At 46.8% G+C, this 22,488-nt stretch overlaps 6 protein-coding genes across 6 annotated transcripts; 1 reads left to right on the top strand and 5 right to left on the bottom strand.

Annotated features, from left to right (window-relative positions):
* Nucleotides 1-1,246: 1,246 nt before the first annotated feature.
* J7337_013929 (uncharacterized protein) lies at nucleotides 1,247-3,713 on the top strand (the record flags this gene model as incomplete). Its single annotated transcript, XM_044831404.1, has 6 exons — nucleotides 1,247-1,516; nucleotides 1,575-2,261; nucleotides 2,311-2,396; nucleotides 2,587-2,630; nucleotides 2,689-3,317; nucleotides 3,372-3,713. 6 exons carry the CDS (start codon nucleotides 1,247-1,249, stop codon nucleotides 3,711-3,713), a joined length of 2,058 nt encoding a protein of 685 aa, XP_044673790.1.
* A 1,912-nt stretch (nucleotides 3,714-5,625) lies between these two features.
* On the bottom strand, nucleotides 5,626-9,499 carry J7337_013928 (uncharacterized protein; the record flags this gene model as incomplete). Its single annotated transcript, XM_044831403.1, has 8 exons — nucleotides 5,626-5,696; nucleotides 5,752-6,163; nucleotides 6,225-6,256; nucleotides 6,314-8,170; nucleotides 8,229-8,268; nucleotides 8,335-8,737; nucleotides 8,794-9,350; nucleotides 9,419-9,499. The coding sequence occupies 8 exons, from the start codon at nucleotides 9,497-9,499 to the stop codon at nucleotides 5,626-5,628; spliced, it is 3,453 nt and encodes a 1,150-aa protein (XP_044673789.1).
* Nucleotides 9,500-9,713: 214 nt separating this feature from the next.
* On the bottom strand, nucleotides 9,714-10,246 carry J7337_013927 (uncharacterized protein; the record flags this gene model as incomplete). The annotated part of the gene is made up of 3 exons (XM_044831402.1): nucleotides 9,714-9,890; nucleotides 9,957-10,001; nucleotides 10,058-10,246. The coding sequence occupies 3 exons, from the start codon at nucleotides 10,244-10,246 to the stop codon at nucleotides 9,714-9,716; spliced, it is 411 nt and encodes a 136-aa protein (XP_044673788.1).
* Nucleotides 10,247-10,927: 681 nt separating this feature from the next.
* J7337_013926 (uncharacterized protein) lies at nucleotides 10,928-12,417 on the bottom strand (the record flags this gene model as incomplete). Its single annotated transcript, XM_044831401.1, has 3 exons — nucleotides 10,928-11,781; nucleotides 11,867-12,135; nucleotides 12,194-12,417. 3 exons carry the CDS (start codon nucleotides 12,415-12,417, stop codon nucleotides 10,928-10,930), a joined length of 1,347 nt encoding a protein of 448 aa, XP_044673787.1.
* A 922-nt stretch (nucleotides 12,418-13,339) lies between these two features.
* Nucleotides 13,340-14,162, bottom strand: J7337_013925 (uncharacterized protein; the record flags this gene model as incomplete). Its single annotated transcript, XM_044831400.1, has 2 exons — nucleotides 13,340-13,345; nucleotides 13,524-14,162. The coding sequence occupies 2 exons, from the start codon at nucleotides 14,160-14,162 to the stop codon at nucleotides 13,340-13,342; spliced, it is 645 nt and encodes a 214-aa protein (XP_044673786.1).
* A 5,462-nt stretch (nucleotides 14,163-19,624) lies between these two features.
* On the bottom strand, nucleotides 19,625-20,881 carry J7337_013924 (uncharacterized protein; the record flags this gene model as incomplete). The annotated part of the gene is made up of 1 exon (XM_044831399.1): nucleotides 19,625-20,881. The coding sequence occupies one exon, from the start codon at nucleotides 20,879-20,881 to the stop codon at nucleotides 19,625-19,627; it is 1,257 nt and encodes a 418-aa protein (XP_044673785.1).
* Between the last annotated feature and the right edge of the window lie 1,607 nt (nucleotides 20,882-22,488).

Below are 22,488 nucleotides of genomic sequence, written 5' to 3'. Positions count from 1 at the left end.
GCCAACACCTCGGAAATCTAGCTCGAACCGAGAGCGCCCTCGCCATATCCACCATGCCGAAACGAATGCAGAAATTAGGTCATGAAGCTAGTGATTCTCAGCGTCCAATCACACCAACGCTCAACAGCACCACCGGCGGGAGACGAGCTGGAACTCAGTCCTCTTACGGGCGAGAGAGTGGATGGAGACTACAGCGGAGGACGCAAGGGCTGGGGCGGAGGAGAGAGGTCAAGCAGTTGACATCTTGCTCCACGCGAATACCCAGCGTGTAATAGTGTACACCGTGAATCAAGACATAGATGCAGTGTAGATGGAGAAGTTTGTGGCGCAACGGAATGAATGCGATATCGATAGCGCACAAGAAGTCCATCTGCCGCCACGATCGCACAAGGAGACCAAGACAGGACGAGACGGGTGGATCTTGTCGCTGGATGTCGCTGCATTTGAGATTCGTTAGCACTCTCCAGGTTTGCTTGACTCTCGCGACAAGGTCTTTGGTGATGTTGTATCCATTTGCAGTAAGAGCATTCTTACTTCAGAAGACAATGCCATGATAAATTAAGTAAAGAGTACCCTGAGCCTGGCCGAAAGTACTTGACTCCTTTTGTTCTTTAGTATCCATGCCACGCGTTGATGCTGTAAAGGGCACTTTTAGCATTGCAGGCTTGAGTTAAGCTTGCTTGCCAAACTAGATCCTCACAAGGCAAAGAGGACATCAGACTCCTGATAATCTTACCAGCCTCTACAGACCCACCAGATCAGAAGCAGTACACTTGTTTTCCTTTCAAAGACTACATCTGCTGCTGCAAGTCTGCTTCTTTGCTTCAATGGAAGGCTCGTGAAGCGAGACAGATATGAGACCTTGGCTTCCACGAGAATGACACCGCTGGAAGAACGTGATCGATTGAGCTAAGTTGATACCAAAGATGCTTAGGGTAACCTCCTCGTAGCGGCCCGGGCGGCCCCACAACGTTAATCAGACATTTGCCTTGGCATTGAGGCGCCACGGCGCTTACCACGTCGCTGCTGCAGTTGTGATAGGCCTCCATTGCGAATCACTGCTTCTAACCAATGATACATACTGATAAACATTAGACAATGATCCCAGCCGCAACCCCCTCATTGTCATTTTCTGTTCCTTCTCTTTTAATCCCTCAAACATGACCTGTCGAGGTAATCTTTAGTCACTCATCCACACCTTGATCTCTAAATCCCTTAGCCCTGCCCACTTGGCAGTATCAGTATCATGGTTCGTAATGATCCCGGTGCTCCTTTTCGGCGAATGGGTATCGTGGACCGTGCATCACCATGTCGTATCCAAGTGAATCTTCTAGGCACTATTCATGGTTCCATGAGTCCAGACAAGGAGCCGGCTACGTTACTACTTTTCAAATTCAGATTTTCAGCTGAGAGGTTGAACGGTCGGATTAAATCGGTAAAGATCACGGTCCAGTTTTATGAAGAGAACAGCGATCCGATCGTCGCCAATATTGCCCCCGATGGCAGTTCTCAAATTGTAAGCCTCCCCTGGAACTTGCTCTATACCGTCTACTTGTCATACTTACATATTATAGGAACGCAGTACCCAGGAAACTACAGTCAGCAGCGACATAGAAGCTGGAGTAAATGCAGGAGTAGGAATGGGTTTGAGCGACAGAACTGTGCAGAAAAAAACCGACAGTGTCACTATCGATGGTATGCAGTCGATAAGAGGAAGGAATTACGGTTCTTTCAACACTGTGATCTGGAGGTTGACTGAAAATTCAACTCTCCATTCAGGTATTCCAGCGTATCTTCAGTCAGCCGTTCTGCTGAAACGAAGTACTGGTGATTCCTTCAGCGCAAAATTCGATATCGAAGCAGAAGTTTCCGGATTCTTATTTCGAGATATACAAGCCGGGCTACAGCATAGTGAAGAGGACCCGATCATTCTCAATATCCCTGCACCCCCCAAATGGCCCCCTGGAATGCAACATCCCAACTCAAATGCTCTGGGTTCGATTGACCTCTCGTCATTGGCCGCTATTGGACCGCTGACGACAGTGACCTCTGACTGGGAGAATCAGAAGCAAGAAGAAACTATTCAGCAGCAAGCTGCCAGTGGGCTTGTTGAGCCGGGCATCCTAGTGGATAGCAAGAGTGAAACCAGGTTTATTGATGTATGGGGCATGCGTCCTCCTGTAGAAGCGCAAACTAGGTTGCCGGATGTACTGGCAAAAGAAGATCTGGAAAAAGACTTCTCTTGGATTTTTAAATCCCTGGTAAGGTGTTTGTTTCTCTTTGAACCTAGACCTGGGCTAATTATAATAGAAACCACCCGTAGTATCCATCGACAAAGATGGCAACAAGAGAATCCTGAATGAACAGTCTGGGGACAATGAATTCTATAACTTGATGTAAGTATCCTCCGCAGTTGACGCGTAACTACTCAGTATCTGACCCAATAAGTGCGAGGCAGTCAAGCGAGAAGAGCCTTACCACGTCCAAGATAAAGCATCTTCTTAGTGAACCTCGAGTTGAGGTATTATCGAGTTTCATACCACTCCCAGGGGACTTGGAAATTTCCCGAAGCCATGATCGTGGCAGCTGCCAAATATCTACCGATGGAGATGGCAGTAAAGTCCGGAACGGTATGCACGATTTCTTCTGTGAGACTGTCTTTAGAACCACTACTAACCATATTTCCAGTGTATATTGCTCAAACTCCCTTTTATACTAGTGGGTTCTGGTCACTGGTCCTCTACTCCATGACAGACTTAGATATGAAACGCCATACCAGTAGGCTTTCCGGGGTTATCCAAACAGATGCAGGCGTAGACCTTTCGACTGTTTTATCTGAGGTCCAAAAACTTGCCGGCAAACATGGACGTCATCAGAGTTTATTACCCATCCAGCTATTCAAGGTACATTTCGCAGAGACCTTAAAGACACTGAAGGATGTCCAAGAGAAAATTGCGGAGGTGGACAAAGATCTCTCTTCTCAATATGAGCAGGACAGCAAGTTGGAGAAGGCCACCAAGCTCTATAAAAAATCAAGCAAGGTACTTCACGAGTGCAGTAGGACACTCGCAGATCTTCGTCGACGGCGGAGTTTCGAGGAAGATCTCGGAAACCAAATCCGAGAAGGCCTGCAGAAACTCGTAGAGCTTCGCCGACAGCGGAGTCTCAAGGATGATGATATCCAAACCTATCCCCAAAAAGACGCCCGGAGCGATTACGAACTAGCAGTCATGATGGATTTGTATTCCAAAATGTCCAAAGGCTTGGACCTTGATATTGAGGCTCTACCAGGGACGATTGAGAGCCAAAGGAATGTTGTAAGTCTCACAAAGCTATACAATCTGAACACAGGGACTAAGCAAAGTACGCAGTTGTTCAACCTGATTACACAACAAGACAGTTTCGTGCAGTCCAGGCTAGCAGGAGAAGCTCTTCGAGATTCGAAAGAAATGAAAACCCTATCAATTCTAACGATTTTATTTCTGCCAGGCGCCTTTGTTGCTACAGTGTTCTCAACTAATATGTTCAAGTTCGAAAGTAATGGCCAGCAGATCTGGATCTATTTTGCGATAGTCGCTCCTCTTACTGTGGCTTTAATGGTCGGTTGGATCCTATGGCTGAAACTCACGCCTCAAGGGGCCGATGAAGAAACAGGAGATCAACCTGGCTTAGAGATGGCCAAGGAAATTGGAAAGGGAAGTAAGAATGATTAGATATAGGATAAAGCTAGAGAACAAGGTGGAGAACTTCTTTAAGCTAAGATATAAGTTACGCAAAGGCAATATTAAAGATAACTATATAACGGAAAATATATAAGTATAGGGATGCTGATGAAGCCGAGTGATCTCATGATTGAGCTCAACGGCGGGTATACACAAAGAGGGGGCGTCACTAGCCTACATTCAACCCTCAAAGACAGCTCAAGTCAAAGGATCAAGATCAAGAATAATCAGAGTAATCTGCCGACTGATTGGGTGTCCGTTAAGATGTATAGTATTCCCTACAATGGGGAGATCAGGTGATGCAAAGTTCTTCGTGCCGAGTTTGCAAGATTCTGCAAAAGACTCTAGGCAGATTCTCGAAGTAACCTTCATACATACAAGCCAATTTATTATCCAGCCGATATCTCAGTCTTCCTGGGCAAATTACCAGGGAAGAAGCTGATGGCCATCACAAGCGGTTATTCATAGGCTAGAATGAGAAGGGGGGCCAGATATTGAAGGATGATCATGAGTTACAATGGCGAGAATGAGTTTCAGGTGAGATTCCCTCGATCTGCTCCGTGAACATGAACCAATCGAGGCTAACGAAGGCCGTCGCAGGCATTGAGCCCTTTGGTAATCGCTTCGCCTTGTCAAGATGGACTGAAGATAGATATTGCCTCCCTTGAAACTAGCTACTGTATTGAACAAAACGATAGAGATCGCATCAGTATTAGATGCAAATTGAAGGGAGGAATGGACAAAAGAGTGACTCATGTTTTGAACTACTGTAAGATTGATCTATGCCCTATATTTCCACTTTCCCTATATCAATTTCGGATCGTCATGCAAGCCCAAAGCTTCGACAGATACATGTTATCCTCGCATTTGTCACTACCCTCGATCACCAATGCGAATCCAGGATATAGATCCTGAGGCCAAAGTCCCCTTCTTGGTGCAATCTGTTGCATCCATGATAGCCAAGCTTTCTCTTACAGAAGAGCTCTGAAGTGCTTTGGTAGTAGGTAACGTTGTAGTGCAGGTGTCGGCCCCATGAAGTTATCGTCGTCCAAGTTGACTTCTGGGGTAGGTGGAGGCTGATGCTGGGTAGTATTGCCGTAAACATGTAAGTGCCCTGAGCAAAATCTGGTTCGCGTTTGTATGTGATGGGTCAGAAGACAGATGATGATGAGCTCGACGGCATGGAAACTAGTTCAACCCTAGCGTAATAGCAGGGGAGACAAATCAACACACATAGGCATATACTCCTTGCTTCCGCTGACACTAGATCAGAAGGATCCACTATAAAACTCACCAAGCACAAGGGAGGGCAACAAGTATATTGCCCATATGCGTTGACTTTTAGGGACTTGTCGATGCGAACGTCGTAGGACTGTCCTGCGTATCACAGATGTCGTGGTTTCGTTTGATGTGCCCTTCAAAGTGATTGGCAATCACTTTCTCAACGATGTCGTAAGTGATGATCTACTGAAATGTTATTGCAAAGTAGTTTCCTAGTAAGAATAATTATGCTTTTTGAAGTTGGATGATATTGGCTTATGTGGCTTGCAGAAGTAAAAGTCTTCTAGACCGCTTAGTCTTAGTAGAATGTTAGGTATAGATCAGGCTGTATGGCATAATAAATACTAAATTATAATATAAACTATATTGATAAATCTTAGAGTGTAATAAAGATTAAAACCTATTGATATTTACTTATATATTATATAAGGTAAAGTAGGAACTAAGTTCTATATGCTGGAATAAGCTCTGAGCTGCAAGTCTTAACTGTAAATAACAAACACCAACTAACACAAACCCCCAAGCAGTTCTAACTACTGCTAACTAATACATACTATATACAGTCTAATAAGTAAAAGAATATATTACCTTAGCTAAGGCTTAATTTGCAGTCTTTGTTGCTCTAGTTCTTAACTTCATCATCAAAAAGACAAGTGCATAAGAGCTGATACAGAACAACGCCGTGATTCCAACCTATAAATAACATTGTCAGCAATGAAAATCACAAAAGAACATGTGAAAAGGATACCTACATCTCTCCATCCGTAGTAGCTTGCATTGATGTTCATGCTCTTCATGTAGTCGGCCCCGGTGCTATAGGCACAGTAATCGCACGAGCGTGTGCTGCCTGCATCGACCACATACCCGGCATTGTCGGAGAGGAAATCGGCCATGTAGTCGCCACAGGTGGTGTTGTCCGGCAGCGGGATGGAAGTCAGCTCCTCAGGCTTGCACTGGACTTTGACGTTCCAGACAACAGGCTCCAAGAGACCACCGATCAGGTATGTGAATGGATTCAGCCAGTAGAGCCAGTAGCGCCAAAAGGTCGGTATCAATGAGTATGGGACAACGACGCCGCAGAAGCTAATAAGGGCAGCACCAAGGATGAGTGGGTTGGCGAGTGCGGCGAAGTATTCGTTTGGAGAGTAAGCAGCGATAGCCTGCGAGCGCTCAAGTTAGTGGATTTGTTTTGTTGACAGCTTAAAATTTCTGGGGACTTACTTGACCAATCGAGGTATAAAGGAACTCGTATACTGCCAAGTCAATTAGTCTCAGTTCGAAGCATCGAGATGATGGTGGATGGCACTTACATATCATCTGGAAATAAACCTGGCCAGATGCGCTTGCTTTGACTGGGAACCCGGCGGTGAAGTACCAGCAGGCGAAGTAAACCGTGGCGCAGGTGATCAAAATAGGAATCTCAGACATGAGCTGTGCCGAGACAAAGGCGAGCCAGTGGTATGTCTTGGACTTCTTCTCACGGGTCTCGAACAGGTCCCTATTGCGGATGAAAAAGGGCTGGAGCTGGTTGATGCACCCAGGAGCGACAAAGACAAAGTTGAAGATCGCCATGAGTCGGAGCTGCAAGTCAAAGGAACCATTGCCGATCTGCCAGAACGTAAAGCCGCCAACCAGAGCATTAGTAACATGTAGACCTATCTTGTTCCAAACATAATCTGGATTCCGCCAGAGAGCCACCAATTGTCGTTGGGTGACCAAGCGGATCTGGTAGAGGACAGGGTTGGCGAAATCGTTCACGTCTTCTTCTCGGTCAGCGGCAGTGTGTTCGGCGTTCCCTGCTGAAGCTGAGGCATTGAGGGCTGTCAGCTCGGCCATGGTTTGACTAAACTCCTCCGAATCGAGCCATTTCTGTGGCCAGTCGATGCTCGTTCCATACCGCCCCTGGACGACGTCGACAATGTGCTCTGCTGGGTTCATGCCTGGCTCACAGGGAGCGCCGTTGCGAGCGAAATAGTCCAGCAGGACGGCCGAATTCTCGCCAGTGGGACCGAAGTAAGTGGTTTTCCCTCCCTTTGCCAAAAGGAGAAGAACGTCAAAGTTATCAAACAGAGTTGCAGAGGGCTGATGGATTGTGCAAATCACGGTCTGGCCTGAGGCCGCCAGCTTCCGCATGAATCGACAGATCTGGTAAGCGGACTGGCCATCGAGGCCAGACGTAGGTTCGTCCAGGAACAGCAAGGAGGGCTTCGCGACGAGCTCGACAGCCAGAGTCAGCCTCTTGCGTTGTTCAATAGACAATCCTTCACCAGGGATTCCAATAACAGCATGTTGCAAAACGGTAAACTCCAAAAGATCCATGATGCGCCGGACATGTTCCTGCTTCTCAAAGTCCGGGACGCTCTTGGGCTGTCGGAGACGGGCTGAGAACAGCAGGGCTTCCAAAACAGTGGCGGTTGGTTCGTGAACATCGTTCTGCTCACAGTATCCCGTGGTTCGCTGAAAGCTGATGCCCTGTGGCATGCCGTTCACTATGATGCTGCCCTCTATGCGGCCGCTGTCCTTTCTCTGCGCAAGGACATCCATGAGTGTGGTTTTTCCAGCGCCGGAACTCCCCATCAGTGCCACCAACTGGCCCGGTTTTACATAGCCAGAGACATTCTGCAATAGCTGCTTCTCTTGACCTTCATGGTGCACAAAGTAACTGATGTCCTTGAAGGTGAAGACTGTGGAACTGGTGGAGATGGTGTCCACCTCGTCGGGATTGCTCTTCTTCTGGGCTTTCTCGACGTCATCGGCCTCCTTGAGCTGTGCTTTGTATTGTCGACGGCTGTATAGGATCTTAGAGCCGGAACCACTGTGAAGATTGACTTCAAAAGCGATGGCAGCCGAGATGGCGAAGAAGATCCAGAAAGCGATAAGGATGCCTACATTCCTCCATATGTGGCCGGATGTGGCTCCATACCTGAACTCAATGTACTCCTCTCCGTTGATCATCGTGTCTCCTTGCGCGGATCCCTGAACAGTGCAGCTGCGATGCGTGCTTCCTTCGTAAGTAGGACCGTGCGGGACTAGCTGAGGCGCGACACACTCCATGGTACGACTACCTATCTCACTGGCGATGACTGCCTCGAACGCGTACGTGGCTGGGTTGATCCAGGCGATCCAGCGGAACCATGGGTGCATACTTGTAGTTGGGATTAGATATCCTACAATGTTGTGTGAGTATGACTGCGACCACGGATAATAGACATTGGCCGAACTTACCAGCATAGACCATTGTCAACATCGTCACGAAACCGCTCAGCTGTGAGGCTAAACCAAAATGCCTACACCATGCGCCGATGCTTCTATACAAGGAAGTGAAGCAGACTGTGTTGAGGAGGTACACAAACCATAGTGTAAAGAAATTGCCAGCGGAATGTTTCTGGAATCCGACCATGAAGTAGTACACTAGCTCAAAAAGGCTATACATGAAGCACACGACAGGTATATCCGTGAGAATGCAGGCCACGGCGTAGGCGGCCGGACGGTTGAAAGCCATTCGCTTGTGCCTGGTCAGGATAGGCCGTCCCATGAAGGACGCGACTGTCTCAGACATCATATTCATAGCCCACAGCATGATCGGAAAGAACAGAGCACCAGGCCGGGTGAAGATGGACTGGCTGGTGCTTGGCAGGTTGTAGTTCAGACTACCTACCACAAGGGCCATTATGATTGAAGAGGCGAGCTGCAGAGCATTGGACCAACGATCTCCCCAGAGAATCTCGAACTGTCTGTCTTGAAGTTAGTTCTGGCTGGAACTTGCGTTGATGAATCAAACTAAACACACCTTTTGGTCAACGCCATTACCTGCTTGTAGAAGGAAGCGTGATATGGGCTCCCAACTCGTGACAAGAAACCGAATGTGCGGTTCTTCTCCAGTTCTCGGATGGCCTTCAAGTCGTCGACCTCGCGAGCCAGCACATCCTCACGGGTTGCTGTCATCCGTCCCATCATGTCCTCGAAATGCCGGCTCGATTTGTAACGAGCCTCAAACTCCTCCGCTGTGTTTGGTACCGAGCCCTCGCGGCCCGGAGCAATTGTCCGCTCAGTAGGCACAGCGACAGCGGTGAGGAAGTCGGCGACGTTGGCCCCGGGAGCGTACACGAATCCCATGTCCTCAAAGTATTTGCGCGCATCAGTGGCAGGACCGTAGTAGATCTCTCGCCCCTCAGAGAGCACCAGTACTTTGTCAAAAAGATCAAAGATACCATTGCCTGCCTGGTACAATGTTGCAACAATGGTCTTGTGCTCTTCGTCTGCTGATCGTCGCAGGACGCGCACCAAGTCCAGGGCGTTGCTGGCGTCCAGGCCTCTTGTAGAGTTGTCCCAACACTGTACCGGCGCCTTTGGTGAGTTTGTTAGTTGCAAACGTACGTTTCAGAGAAAAATGGCTGGACAAGATTCTTGCTTACCTGCGTAGCCATGACCTCGGCCACTGACACTCTCTTTCGCTCACCACCCGAAACACCCCTGATGAATTCATTGCCAACCATGGTGTCCTTGGTATGGCTGATGGCGAGGGATGAGAGGATCGCGTCGGTTGTTTGTGAGGCGTACTCACTCTTGTCCTGTAGATGTTCCGGCCGCGTTCAAGGAAGCTTGGTGGCTGTGGCGAAGCCTATTGTCTGCCCGACCGTGAGAGTTGGAAAGTGTTCGTCCTCTAAGTTAGCAAACGTCAGCAAAATGGCCTACTGAACTCTGCTTCGCTTATTTCTTTAAACCTTCAGTGTTCATGACAATGTGTTGCCGAAACTCCTTTGCTTGGTGCGGACCCATGTTGCCGTAGCGAACCTGACCTCTGACCGCAGGGAACTCATGGACATGATTAGCGATAACCTTGAGTAGCGACGTGCAACCGGAGCCCGGCCTTCCAAGGACAAGGAGCTAAAGACAAGAGGCCGTCAGAGAAAAAGCCCTGCAATTATTCATATGAGATTAGTGGCAGCTTACCATCTCGCCTGGACGAACTTGACCCGAGATTCCCTGGAGAATAGACTACATCGAGTGTCAGTATCTTTGCCGAGTCTAGAGGGGTATGTCAAGACACCTACCCGCTTGGAGGTGTGCGCCTTGAAGGAAATCCAGTCGGTGATGACGGACGTGCATGTCGAGGCGAAGTCCTCGCCCAGGCCGTGTACATCTATGCCGACATCTTGAAAGGACACGGTGAGTCGCTTCTGTGCTTCTTGTTGGTTGTCATGAAGGCCGTAAACAGTCCTTTCGCTGTCAGATGCATCCATAATTAATAAAGATCAGTTGAGTATAAGAATGAGTCCTAACGCAAAAATAACAAAACAAAACCTCAGACACACCATCTCTTTATAAACCCTTATGGAACAAGCAATAATGCCTGGGTGTTAGCATCTCTTCGCAGTGACACTCCACGAGGGGTCCGACCGGCCCGTGTAAATCCACCCGAGCGGCTTTACGGATATACTGAAAGTTATGACCCACAAACTCAGATACCGACTGGTTACTACTGCACATACTAGCTGAAAATGGTAAGGATCAATACGTCAGGCGGAAATACAGGCGGAAATACAGGCGGAACTACAGACGGAACTACAGACGGAATTACGGAGACCTAAAGGGGAGAATTTTTGAAACCTTAGACGCGCGAGTTATCTAGGAAGCGACGTAAAGTATGCTCGCCCGAATATGCTGTGATAATGCTGTAATATCTAATTTCGGTAACTTGACTGAATCTGTAACTGTAACATAAGGTTGTGGGCAGCTTCTTAAAGGTAGAATTAACATATACTTTAACATCCTTAACTGTTTTTTTTCTTAGGCTGAGTAGATAGAGACTGAAGTGTAATATTAATTTATTTCTATTTTTATTTTAATTAAGAGGATTCAAATTATAAGGAAAGCAGCTAACTGGTTAATAACATAATTATTCATCTATATCAGTAATCTAATCACTCCCTTCTAGCCATAGGCGTGCCGCCGCCCTCTGGTGTTGTGATACCGACAGGGAAAAAATTGAGCAAATCGGTTGCAAAGACATCTAGGTTAAAATTAGAGAAGAAATCAAGTGGCGGTGCTGCTCCCTCGTGCTCAATAGCCCCAGAGTCTGTCATGGGGAACTCGTGAAGCTTCAGACCTTGGTCGCTGCTGGGCTGGTGAAGGGATGAAGAACGGTCGCTAAATAGTATCATGTCTTCTTTGCCCATCGGATGCCAGCGCGTGTCGACACGGTGAAGTGGACGTCCCTCGGGCTGAGCGCTCGGGCTGCAAGAGGATGCTGGCGTTGCGAGGGCATCCTGCGCTAGATATGGGAAATGGTAGGTGTTGTGCTGCTGCCCGATGGACATCTCGACTGCCTTCAACATCTTCTCGATTGAACTCGCTGCTGACGTCATGGGCTCGTCGTGAACCATAGCATTCAGGCATCGAAGAGAGGTTTGGATATACTCCAGGTTGAATGTATACTTCGAAGGGTGGGACAAAGTATCGTAGAGAAGGACAGTACAGCATGCGTCGAAGAAGAAGCCATGGATTCGCACCTTCTGCACTCCAACATCCATCAGCACATTAGGAAACCAGGCCGGGGAAATCCCCAAAGAGATGCTCTGACGTACCGTGCTCACTATATCTGGTTTCTGGAACATGCTGTTGGTGAAAGCGATGGAGTCCTGCGCCGCGTCGATAGCATACCTACAGGCTTGTCGCAGCCACATCCTCTCCTCGTGCCTGAAGCTTCCATTAGAACGCAGCGCAAAGTCGGCAACCAGAAATGGCCTAAAGACAAGCATGACGGCAAGATAGTACCCTGCCTCCAAGTCAGTTGACGGAGATTTCGCCCACTTTGAAGGGGCACGGCTTCTTACAACTATGCAGTATGAGGGACCCTATACCATCAAGCTTCTTCATGTTGTGACCAGTGCTTGATGACGCGATGCCGAACTTGCCTGCATAGTGAAGGAGTTGAGCGTGCACGCCTTCAGCTTTCTCATAGAGCTGGAGCAGGGATTCGGATCGGCGGTTGTATATCTTGTCCACAGCCTCTTCAATGATGATGGAGAGTCGGCAGAAGCTAACCAGCTCCGGTCGTTCCTCAGGCAAGGGGCAAGAGATGTCACTCATCTTGAGGGCGGATTTCCTGCCTAGAACGAGAGATGTCACCCTGCTTGGCGGTTAGACTGAAAAGGTTACAAGTGCCAACATCCAAGTTGTTGACTTACGTTTCGTGGCAGTACAAGCTCCATATTGTAGCCCGTTGCGCTTCCAGGATTTCTTCGCTGTCGATTGTCGATGCTGTTTCCTTGTGCAGGCCCAGTGCGAACGCTTTTCGGCATGCCACGCCTAAATGTAGATACGCAGAGTTGGGCCGGCCCATATCTAGCTGGTATCCGGACATGAGGAGCGAGAATTGTAGCATCTGCAATGTTACAGCATCGTCGTACATAACCACGTGATACTTGGCCTTGGTGATTAGGATCTCAGCTGCATTGGTGTGAGAAGTGCATAGAGCGCCGAGTGCCAAAACAGCCAGGAAAACGGCCTTGGTCTGAGGCAATATGGTGCTGTTATCGTGTCCGTTGTTGTCTCGGTACCCATTATGTTAAAACCAAAGTGTATTTTCTAACCTTATAACTAACTTATAAACTTAATACTACTACTACCTTCTAATTACCCTAAACCTTCTCTAGTCTAACTTTTATCTTAGCCCTAGTAGTACTAATATATATATTATTATAAAACTTTCTTTAAGCTTTTTTTATATATTAGTATTTTTTAATAATTCTAATTACTATATATTATATCTAGAAGTCCCTTTTAATAAATTACTATTTATATATTAAATATAAATATAATCTAAATATAGTTTCCTTAAAGTAGTTTTTTAATTACTTTAATTTTTTTTTAATTTTTTAAGTTATATAAAAAAAATAGTAATACCTTTTTTTATTAAGTAATATTAATAATATTTATAGGGAATTAAGTTACTATATAAATAATAGTCTTATAATTAAATAAAGTAAGTTAAATAAGGAATTTATTACTTAATTAATTAAAATCTTATATAAAGATATACTTTATAATAGCCTTATAATTAAATCTTTTATAGCTATAGTTATATTATAAAGTTACTTTATATATTACTATAATAAAAGGTATAATAATAGCCTTATAAATATAGTTATTAATATAAGTTTAATTAAAATATTTTTAATAAAAGATTAGTCTTATTAAAGCTACTATTTTAAAGATCTAAAATATATATAGTATTAAGCTAATCTTTTTTAGCTAAGGGATTAAAGCCTTTTATATACCTTTAAGGCTAATTAAAGAGTTATTATTTAAGTTCTTATTATATTAGCTTTATACTATAGCTATTAGTTAGTTATTATAGTATTAATATTTAAGTTATAGGCTAGAAGTGTTATTTATAGTTAAGGCTTATGGCTATAAGCTTATTCTAGTAGAGAGAACCTAGTCGTCTTAGTACAGATCATGGAAGAGGCTTTCCAACTCGAGTGGAGTGAAGAACGGTAGACGAAAGAGACATACATCCTTGAAGTGGTCTAAAAAGCTTCTAGCCATATCCTGCGGTATGTGTTGTAAAGGCTCATAAGGCCGGGCTACTTCAGCATCGATGCGTGACGGTGTGCCAAAGAATAGCGTTCGCTGCATGAACATGTCAAGCGACGACCCGCCTTCTTGGACCTCACGGTTACGCGGGTGGTCTTGAGAGGGTGTATTCTGTAGGATACCGCGGTGGACCTGGTGTAGAAAGGCGAAATTGGACGACGCACCGTAGAAAAGCTGCGAGCTGTCAGTTGCCGTGGGTGCTGTATGCGTGGCGGTAATTCCATTGTGGACGCTGTGATCCGGGCTTGAGGAGCCATTGGCTTGTGGTCCGGGGTTTGGTGCCGCAGGTCCACCACCGCCGGCCAGTCCGGCATGAGCAGACAAAGGGATCGTCTGTGGCGTCGAGGAGACATACGACTGCGCCAAGTTGTCCCCCTCAGTACTGTGACTCATTATGGCCTTGAGAGAGCCCCTAATGCGGGCTTTGGTACGGTACTTGCACTCAGAGACATGGGCCTGGCAGTAGGCTCTCTCGCAAGGGCGCTGACCATTGCATCGGATCTTGCGCTGGCGACATGGCTCGCAAGCACGACACACTCTTGCTGCGCCACGGTTCATCGTTGGTTGTGACGATTTTAATTTATTACAGAAAACAATAACGAACAAAGCGGAGGAAATTTGAAAGGGATTTCGCCTCGTTTGTATTTCCGCAGTCACATATATCCGTACGTAAATCCTTCCGGGTTTCCGAATTTTAGCCCCACGTAGCGAAGGGCATGAATAATGGCTCTGATTGGCCCGATTCAATATAATTATAGCCTCTTCTAGTGTAATGACGTTAGTAATATATTCTTTAAGAAGCCTACTGATATTATTAAAATGCTATTCTAGACTAAGAACTAGAATTTATAGCAATTAGGTAGATAATAAAGAGTATTATAGAAATATATTACTATTAATTATATAAGGTATACCAGTGACGAAGATGTCTCCCCAAAGTTCCCTGAGGCTATCTGGCAACATGCTCATAAAGAAATTTATAAAGACGGTTGTTTGCCAGCTTCCCTTATATAACAAGACCATGCAAGTCATTGCAGTTCCCGTGCTTTGGCAGAGGGAACTCAATTGAAGGATCTATCTGTAGTGGCCCAGACCAGTCATCAAAAACAGAGTCATTCGGCTTGGTGATTCTCTATTATATTTATATAAGCAACAATGCCATCACAGTTTCCACAACACTCGAACGCAACCATATCGCAAGATAAATCGTTCTGATATGGGTCATCTAGATGACAACCGTCGGAGATGGGAATATTCACTGGGGAGTGCGTGCGGCTCGTTGAGCACTGCCAAATCATCACTTTCCATAAAGCACGCAACACTTTCAACCCCAACGAGAACAGAACAACCATCTACTGCCTCACTGGGGAGCCAATATTCAAGCCTGATGAGGTTGTCATCTTGTCCTACCCAGGAGAATTGCCCGCAGAATCACACGTGCAAACACAACAGCTTGTGGGAGGTCTACCAATAAAAAGATTGCCGACTCATACATACCCTCCACGCAAAATTCAACTTCCCCATGCACCAGATACTCCCAGACAAATCCAGAGAATATTGGATGTGAGAAGCACGAGAAGCATTTCGGCGAGGAGAACCCGCTTCACGCTGCCATGAGCCACCTCAAAGGCATGAGCAGCTGGGTATAAAGAAGCGCACGGAGGCCCAAAGTCCAGGAGAAGTGACTAAGATAAGAGGGACAAAACCGAGACCTTTCATCCTGTCGCCCGACGTTCCTGCTGCTGAGTATGCTGCAGCGACGCAGCCTATGGCCACCCCGGGGCCCGAGACCATTCACGCAGTGCTTCTGCCAAGGTGTTTTCTTGCAAGCCTCTGTCACCGCCACAGACTGCTCATCTCCCCCTGATGGTCTTGGTCTGAGCGGCACTGCTTGTTGTCGGTCTTTACGGCTGCGAGTTTTCAATTGCTTTAGCGAGAAACATCGTGGCCATCCGAGCGTGCCAATGGTACTGATGCGTGGTCAGTCGCAGCTGGCAAGATACTGATATCCGAGATTCATTGCTGCTTCTGGCGTGAGGGCTAGTCGCCTTGATCCAAATGGATTGATCACCTCGTGGCTCTTTAGCATGGTGCTTGCAAATAATATCGAGAGAGATTAAGTATCTGATTGGACCGTGCGGAGGTGAACAAATCGCCCGAGTTGAGTAAGCAGCATGAATCCAATGCGCTGCTGATCCAAGAACCGTCTGCTGGATGTACTCATCGACCCGGCGATGAATGTCTGTTGACGAACCTTCCATTGGCTAGGAGGGAACTCGCCCATTCACAAGTGATTGTATCAGTAGGTAGAGTCATCCGTTTCGCTGCAGTCCAACGATTTATGGTTCAGACGTCTCGGATACTGCGAGACCCCCTGATACACTTGCAACACGCTCCGGCGGTGAATCTGTCTGTGGCCCAGGACTTACTTCAGGAACATCGTTATGTGAGCGCTTGCTGTAGAAAAGATGAAGCGCTGAGCTATCATGCGACTTTTGAAGCCAATGAACAGTCTTCAAACTTCAGACAGAAATATGGCCACGTTGAAAGTTCAAAGAGTAGTCTTCTCGAAGCCTAGGTTAGGTCTTCTGACCCGCTTAGCTTCTCATTGCAGACTTCACAGTTACTCTTTATCCTTAGTTCGAAATACTGAAACATAAGTATCTCGACAAGAGCTTTGATGCTCCTATAGCTTTTTTCGAGTTCGAGGTATCTTTCATCGTCAGGCTTCTTGAGCAAGTGGCTCCTTGAGCAAGTGTCTTGCGTTTAGAAGGAATGAACAGGACGGCCAAAGTGGTCGTCGCTCCATGTTTCGCATCTGTATATCCAGTATTCGTGCTTACTTTGATAGAGAGGATAGATTCTCGACGCTTTTATTTGGCACATCGATGCCAAATTAACACTGAGGCGAGTAGTAGGGTATTTCACCGCTGGGAGGGCGTGGTAGAGACATCTCGACGTCAAAGTCTCCAATTTCCCCAAGGCTTGGGTACCTTGAGCCTTGTCCTGATGAAGTTGTCTCGGGAAATGTCCCAGAAGATTATGGAGCCAATCCAACCGCCATTGAAATGAAGCTGAGATCGGGCATGATTATGAAGGTGGCTTATGTAGTCTGCTATCACGCCTTGATAGCTACTAACGATGCCATTCCTCTTCAGTGTCCGGAGAAAGAAGCGCAGGGTGGTAGGTTGGGTTGGCTAGCGTCAAGATAATGACATCTTCCACAAAGTGTGAGCAATGGTTGATGTTCAAGACCTGCAGACAAGTAAAGACCAAACTTCAACCAGGCCTTTATTCCACCAGAGACTCGGGTCTGAACGATAGATGAAATCGATAGCATACCCTACACTGGAGCTGAGGTGTCGAGGCGTTGGTGGTGATGGCGGTGTGTTGAGCACGTCTTCAAGATGACCTTTAGAGCCAAAGCGCCTTGTTTTAAGAGTCGAGACACGTCGCTTAGTCGGCGAAGACATTGAAAAGTCCGTTGATCAAGTAACGGCTCTCTGAGAGGTTGGAGTGGAAGATGCCCCAACCCTGACACAGAGGTAAAGAATACCAACCAACGCATTTGGGCAATGCACTCGTTATCCTCCTTGGGAACTGATATATAACCTTTAGGCTAAAAGCCAGAAATGGTAACGATTTCGTCCGGGGGTGGGTAAATGAGAGCGCTTGCTGCTCAATCATCTCAAACATGGAAAGTCTCAGAGGGTCAAAAGTGTTCGGGGAAATCGACTGAGAGTGTGACAAAATGCTTTGGAGGGGCGGCAAAGACAGTTAAAGTCGAGTAAACTAAGCGCTCTTGCCCAGACCTAAAGTTTTTCGGGATTGTAGATGCTAGGAGGGCGCCGAGTAGAACAGTTGAGGACGAGGGTGTGTCGAGTGCGGGAGTCTCCTACACTAGCAAGACCTTGCGTACGATGGACCAGACTTTCTTCTTATTCTCCAGAGCGCAGTCGAAAGACCGTGGAGACGGAAGATGCAAAAGAGGACTCAACAGTGGTAAGGGTCTTTCAGGGTCCTCAGCCGCGGAGAGGGAGAAATGCCGATGATAAGAGTATGAGGGCATATAGAGTGCAGAAGTATTCTATGCTCGCAAAACCTTGCGCATGAGAGATTAGACTTTATTCTTATGCCCAGAGCGCAGCTAAAAGACTACAGAGGAAGAAGATTGTGAAAAAGACAATGTTGTAACGAGAAGGACTTCAAAGACTGAATATTGCGAAGACAGAAGACAAAAGTGAAGAGAGTACTCAACAGTAGGAGAAGACCGCATTGGTACGAGTTCTTCAGGGTCCTCGGCCACAGATAGAGAGATGCCAAAGACAAGAGATGGTCTTCTGAACAGAGGTAGATGTTAATGTTGGTGTTATGGACTTAAGCATGATGTAGATGGAGCTTACCGATTGTATATGTCTAAATGTCAAGACCCAAAGTGGACGCTTGAAGTGAAGCTTTGCGAAGCGGAGAGTAGAGCGAGGACAATGGCGGAGAAGACGTCGGGTCTTCAACGGTCGGCAGAGAGATGTCTCTGACGAGGAGTAGGTCTCTGAGAAGGGGAAAGATTCATGTGTGTTGCGCATGGTGAAAAGCAGCCTACCGCTGAAGATGTCCAGCTGTCAAAGCCCAAAGCTGAGGGCAGCTCGGAACAAGACTGGGTGGAGACTGGAGCAAGACTTGACGGGGTATGGAGCAAGATCTCACAAAGCACAGAGAGTGGATGGAAAGTGATGGAAGAGCTCAGAAAGTGGACAAGGCAATGATGAAGATGTCAAGAGCCTCGGCAACGAGTCAATATCAAAGAGAAGAGGAATATAGCCAGACTGAAGGTTGCCAGAACCTCTACCAAGGACACAGCGAGGGCAGAGTAGAAGAAAGCGAGAAGATTAAGACAAGATGTGCCTACAAAAGAAGAGGCAATGTCCGAATGCGTGAGTTGCAAGTGACTGTGTGTGTCTGAAGAGAAAGGAAGAAGAGGACGGAGGGTATTTAAACAAGAATCCTTCTCTCTGCAAGTTGGGACTTGGAGAAACTCTTAAGGTTGGCTTCTTTGGCCAGTGGTACGTCAGATGCCATGTATTTACACAGAGAGGCAAAGCATTCTTGCTGTGCAGTGGAGGATTTCTCTCGATACGGCATCTCGTGTCACGACGCTTGGTCGATGACTCACATGGCGGTCCGGGCGTGTCACATCTACGTGGCACTGTATCACCTTACTTCCCGTGATAATGGCTGGACGGGAAGGTTGTGATCAGGGTGCTGTTGAGCAGGCCCAAAAGCGGTGTTTGGCCTGAGGAGGCTGGCAAGACTGGGCCAGAGTCTGCGGGGTGTGAATGTCTCACCAAATACCGTCCCACGATGCCTTGATGTCCAAAATTCCGGCTGAATGTCAACGTGATGATTGAACGTTAGACTAGATGCCGTTGGTGTACCCCGCGACTAAGACACAGGGGTCCAGCCAGGGCGTGTACCCCCAAATCTGATCGCCGATCTAAAGATCTGATGATGCCTGGCAGGGCAGATGTAACCTTAGATCTGCACATTGTAGGGGCATACAACACACTTTCGGCGACAGGAAGATGCTAAAGAATGGCGTTTCTGCATTTTGATTGACCTGGCGATGTAAATGTTGTTTGGGTGACAAGAATAGCTAATTTTTTTGGCTTCTGATGGAGAAGTGAAGTGAAATGTTTGCAGGGTCTTGCTACCCCGCCATCGTCATTCCACAACGCAAATCACCGCTATAAATAGAAATCTGGAGATGTTAAGCATAGTTCGGACATTTATGATCTTGTGAATTGTATATCGCTCTCAGTTTTACGATATTAACTTTAATAAATAAATAAATAAATAAATAATTATATAATATATTATATTAGAAATAAATAACTTAAATATAATAGAAATATAGATTAGCTTAATAAAAGAATATAAAAGAAATTCTTTTAGTAAAATTAAAATAAATAATAAAAATATTGCTAAAACTAGTTCTTACCTTTATCAGTTAGCTATTACTGAATCTACTGTAAATCAGAGTCTACTGCTGTAATTCTTCTAGCATTCCAATAGTCCTCCCATCGGCATTGATGCTCGTCTATCGCCCGGACAACAAATTCCATGTGTTCGTCCTGCAGTATAAGCACATCCTTGAGATGACATGGACCAGTTTGCCCCTTGAAAGTCCCTGTTCTTGTTTCCTGGAATTCATTACATCTGACCCTGCGATACGCTTGGCAAGTTTTGCCATTGACAAAGAAGCTCGCATGGGGCACAGATTCCAGATAAAGAATCAGAAGTTTCGGGACTGTTCCGTCCAAGGCATCGCACTGAAGGGCTCCAAGGACAGTCTTTCTAGTCTGGGCTCCGGCTTGTGTTGGCTCTTGTTCTTTTTCCACAATGTTCATGCGGATGTTAAGGCCGACGTTAGTCATTGAGAATGGAGAGAGGTTGATCGGCTTCCAGAGTCCCAGCCTAGGTGTGTTTGCAAAGTCTGACGGTGAGTGGGCAAGTAGGCCGCTGCTTTCATATGCTCCTCGCCAGACAAATATGGTCTGGTCAGATGAGGTTTGAATGATCTCGGTCTGCAGCCGCCTGAACGCACTTCTCAGGCCTTCGCCATAGATAACAGGCATATGAACATTAAAAATGCCCATTAAACTGTATGCCCTGTCTTCGTCGCGCGTCGTTTGCCGTTTAGATGCCCACGACATCCGCCGAGCGATACAAAATTGTGATAGGAGATTTTGGTCGTGAAGAACTCTTGCCTCGATACCCGTGATTTGGGCAATCAGTTCTATGCTTAATTCTATCACTGTCCAATCACTCGCGAAAAACTTCCGTTGCTTTGGCTCAATAAGTTCCTGCAGTGTCCAGCCACGAGTGAACCAGAGGCTGTTGCAGATAGAAGTGCGTTGGCCTGTCAAATTCATGTCATCGCTATCAACGGGTGGCACATCAGCGAGATAGACGAGGCACTGTCCGGAATCGCGGTAGTAGCGATACATCGAGTTGATCGCCTCAGACAGATCTGCACTGTTGCGCTTGTCAATGCAGCACGAATCCATCCAGGCATAGCTATAGCCAAGTCTCTTTGCATTGGCACAGAAATCGCTAATCTTTTTGTATCCCGTTTTTGTCTCGATAGTAGCATGGTTACCGCGCATATCATACCAAGAGACCTCCTCGTCGCTCCATTTGTGCGATAGGATAGCATATGGAGGAATGGCGTTATCGAAGAATTCCTTCAGTTCAAGCGTGTCAGTATTGAGAAGCCACATTTTGCTGATATTGAGATGTCTATTCTTAGTAAAACTTGTTGTTGAAATTCAGAGCTGTTCTTGGTGTGAGTAAGTAGCAATGAGAGAACAAAAAGAAGTAGAAACGGGGGTTTTGAGGGTGGCCATGTGCCAAAAAGGACATGTGGCACATCAGGCTGACCAGTTAGTCAGCCGCTAACACTATTCTGTCAAGGCAATTAAGAAAGACAAGAAAGAGAGGAGAGGCGATGGACATAAAGCTTGATTGCGCGCATGAGAGGTAGTTGGCCCGGGTTCGGCAGGCAAAAGCATAAAACAGCCACGTCCTACGCAGAGATTCAGCCCATAACCAATGCTACGTACCCGAAGCCAGTTTTAGCAGAGTTTGATGGAAATGATGCAGTGACACATTCGACAGAAGCAGGTAACAGGATCAGCGGCTAAATCCATTATGTGAATTATAAGGATTTGGACACGCTTGATTAAAAGGGTAAACTGTTCTTTCTAAAATATATATTATTTAATATTTAGTAAATAGAGTATATAGCTAGCCTTTATGTCGTTATTTAATGACACCTAATTAGAATTTACTTAAGGTATGCCTTGCCAATGGATAAGTAAGTACCTGCAAGTCCGGGCCGTGTGGTCGTGGCATGCAGATTTCTAGGAGTCTGTGGCTTAGTGCATGGATACCGATGCCTCTTCTAGCCCTTCGAACCTGGCAGTTCTTTCTGCCTCGCTCCGTTTATCTGGAACTGGTATCAATGTTGGTCGACGGGGAGGGGGAGGTGCAACGGGACGAAAGTGCAAGACAGAATTCCCCATGCCATTACAAAGCCCATCTTTTAGACCTTGACCGCTCAGCGACCCGTATGCAAGATCCCGACTGCTAGGCTTCAGCCAACGCACAACGTGGTAGACGGCAATCCTTTGACAACATCATGCACCTTGACAATCATAACATGGTCGTTTTTGGTGCAGAGTCTCCTCGCAGGATTCCGTCCTGACCGTGCGTTTGATCGAGATAGCCAGGAGTCGCGCGGGCTGCATGAAATGTCGTTGGTACAGGAAGAGGGCCTGTCGCCTCTGGATAAATGATCCTACATAATAAGATCAATGGGGACGGCAAAGTGCCCACTCCGGAGGGCGCTGCCTTGGTGTTGTGGGTGGCGTAGCTTCGAGAGACCAGGTGTTGAGAGGAACCATGCCGCTTAGTAGACACAGGAGCATCGCGCTTGCAAGATGGGAGCCCCTGAGAGGCCGGTGACAAATGGAGCAATGTAGGAGTCAGCGTCACCAGCATCGCATGTCCCAAAGCGCCGTTATATCGGAGCTTCAAAGGTCAGATGCGCTGCTCAAGATGGCAAGACGGCAGCCCCATCACTTAAATATATGACCCAGCTGCCCAAACAAGCAGTCTCCAATCACCAACATCTCTGTCGATACAGAGGCCAAGGTCCACGAAGGAGATACTCTGCTTTTCCCCGATACTGCCGTCATCCTTGCCAGGCCTGTCGTATTGACTGTGATTGGCATGTAGCCTGATAGATTCGGTTTCCTATATCGAAGTAGTCGAATAGTCGAAAGTCGGGGCAGTTCGAGGAGTAAAGCATTCTCGGCGCTTCGCT

Source organism: Fusarium musae, chromosome 12 (genome assembly GCF_019915245.1).
Source record: "Fusarium musae strain F31 chromosome 12, whole genome shotgun sequence".
Taxonomy (NCBI): Eukaryota; Fungi; Ascomycota; class Sordariomycetes; order Hypocreales; family Nectriaceae; genus Fusarium; species Fusarium musae.
The sequence above is the reverse complement of the archived record's forward strand: the minus strand, read 5'-3'. Positions and strand labels throughout refer to the sequence as shown.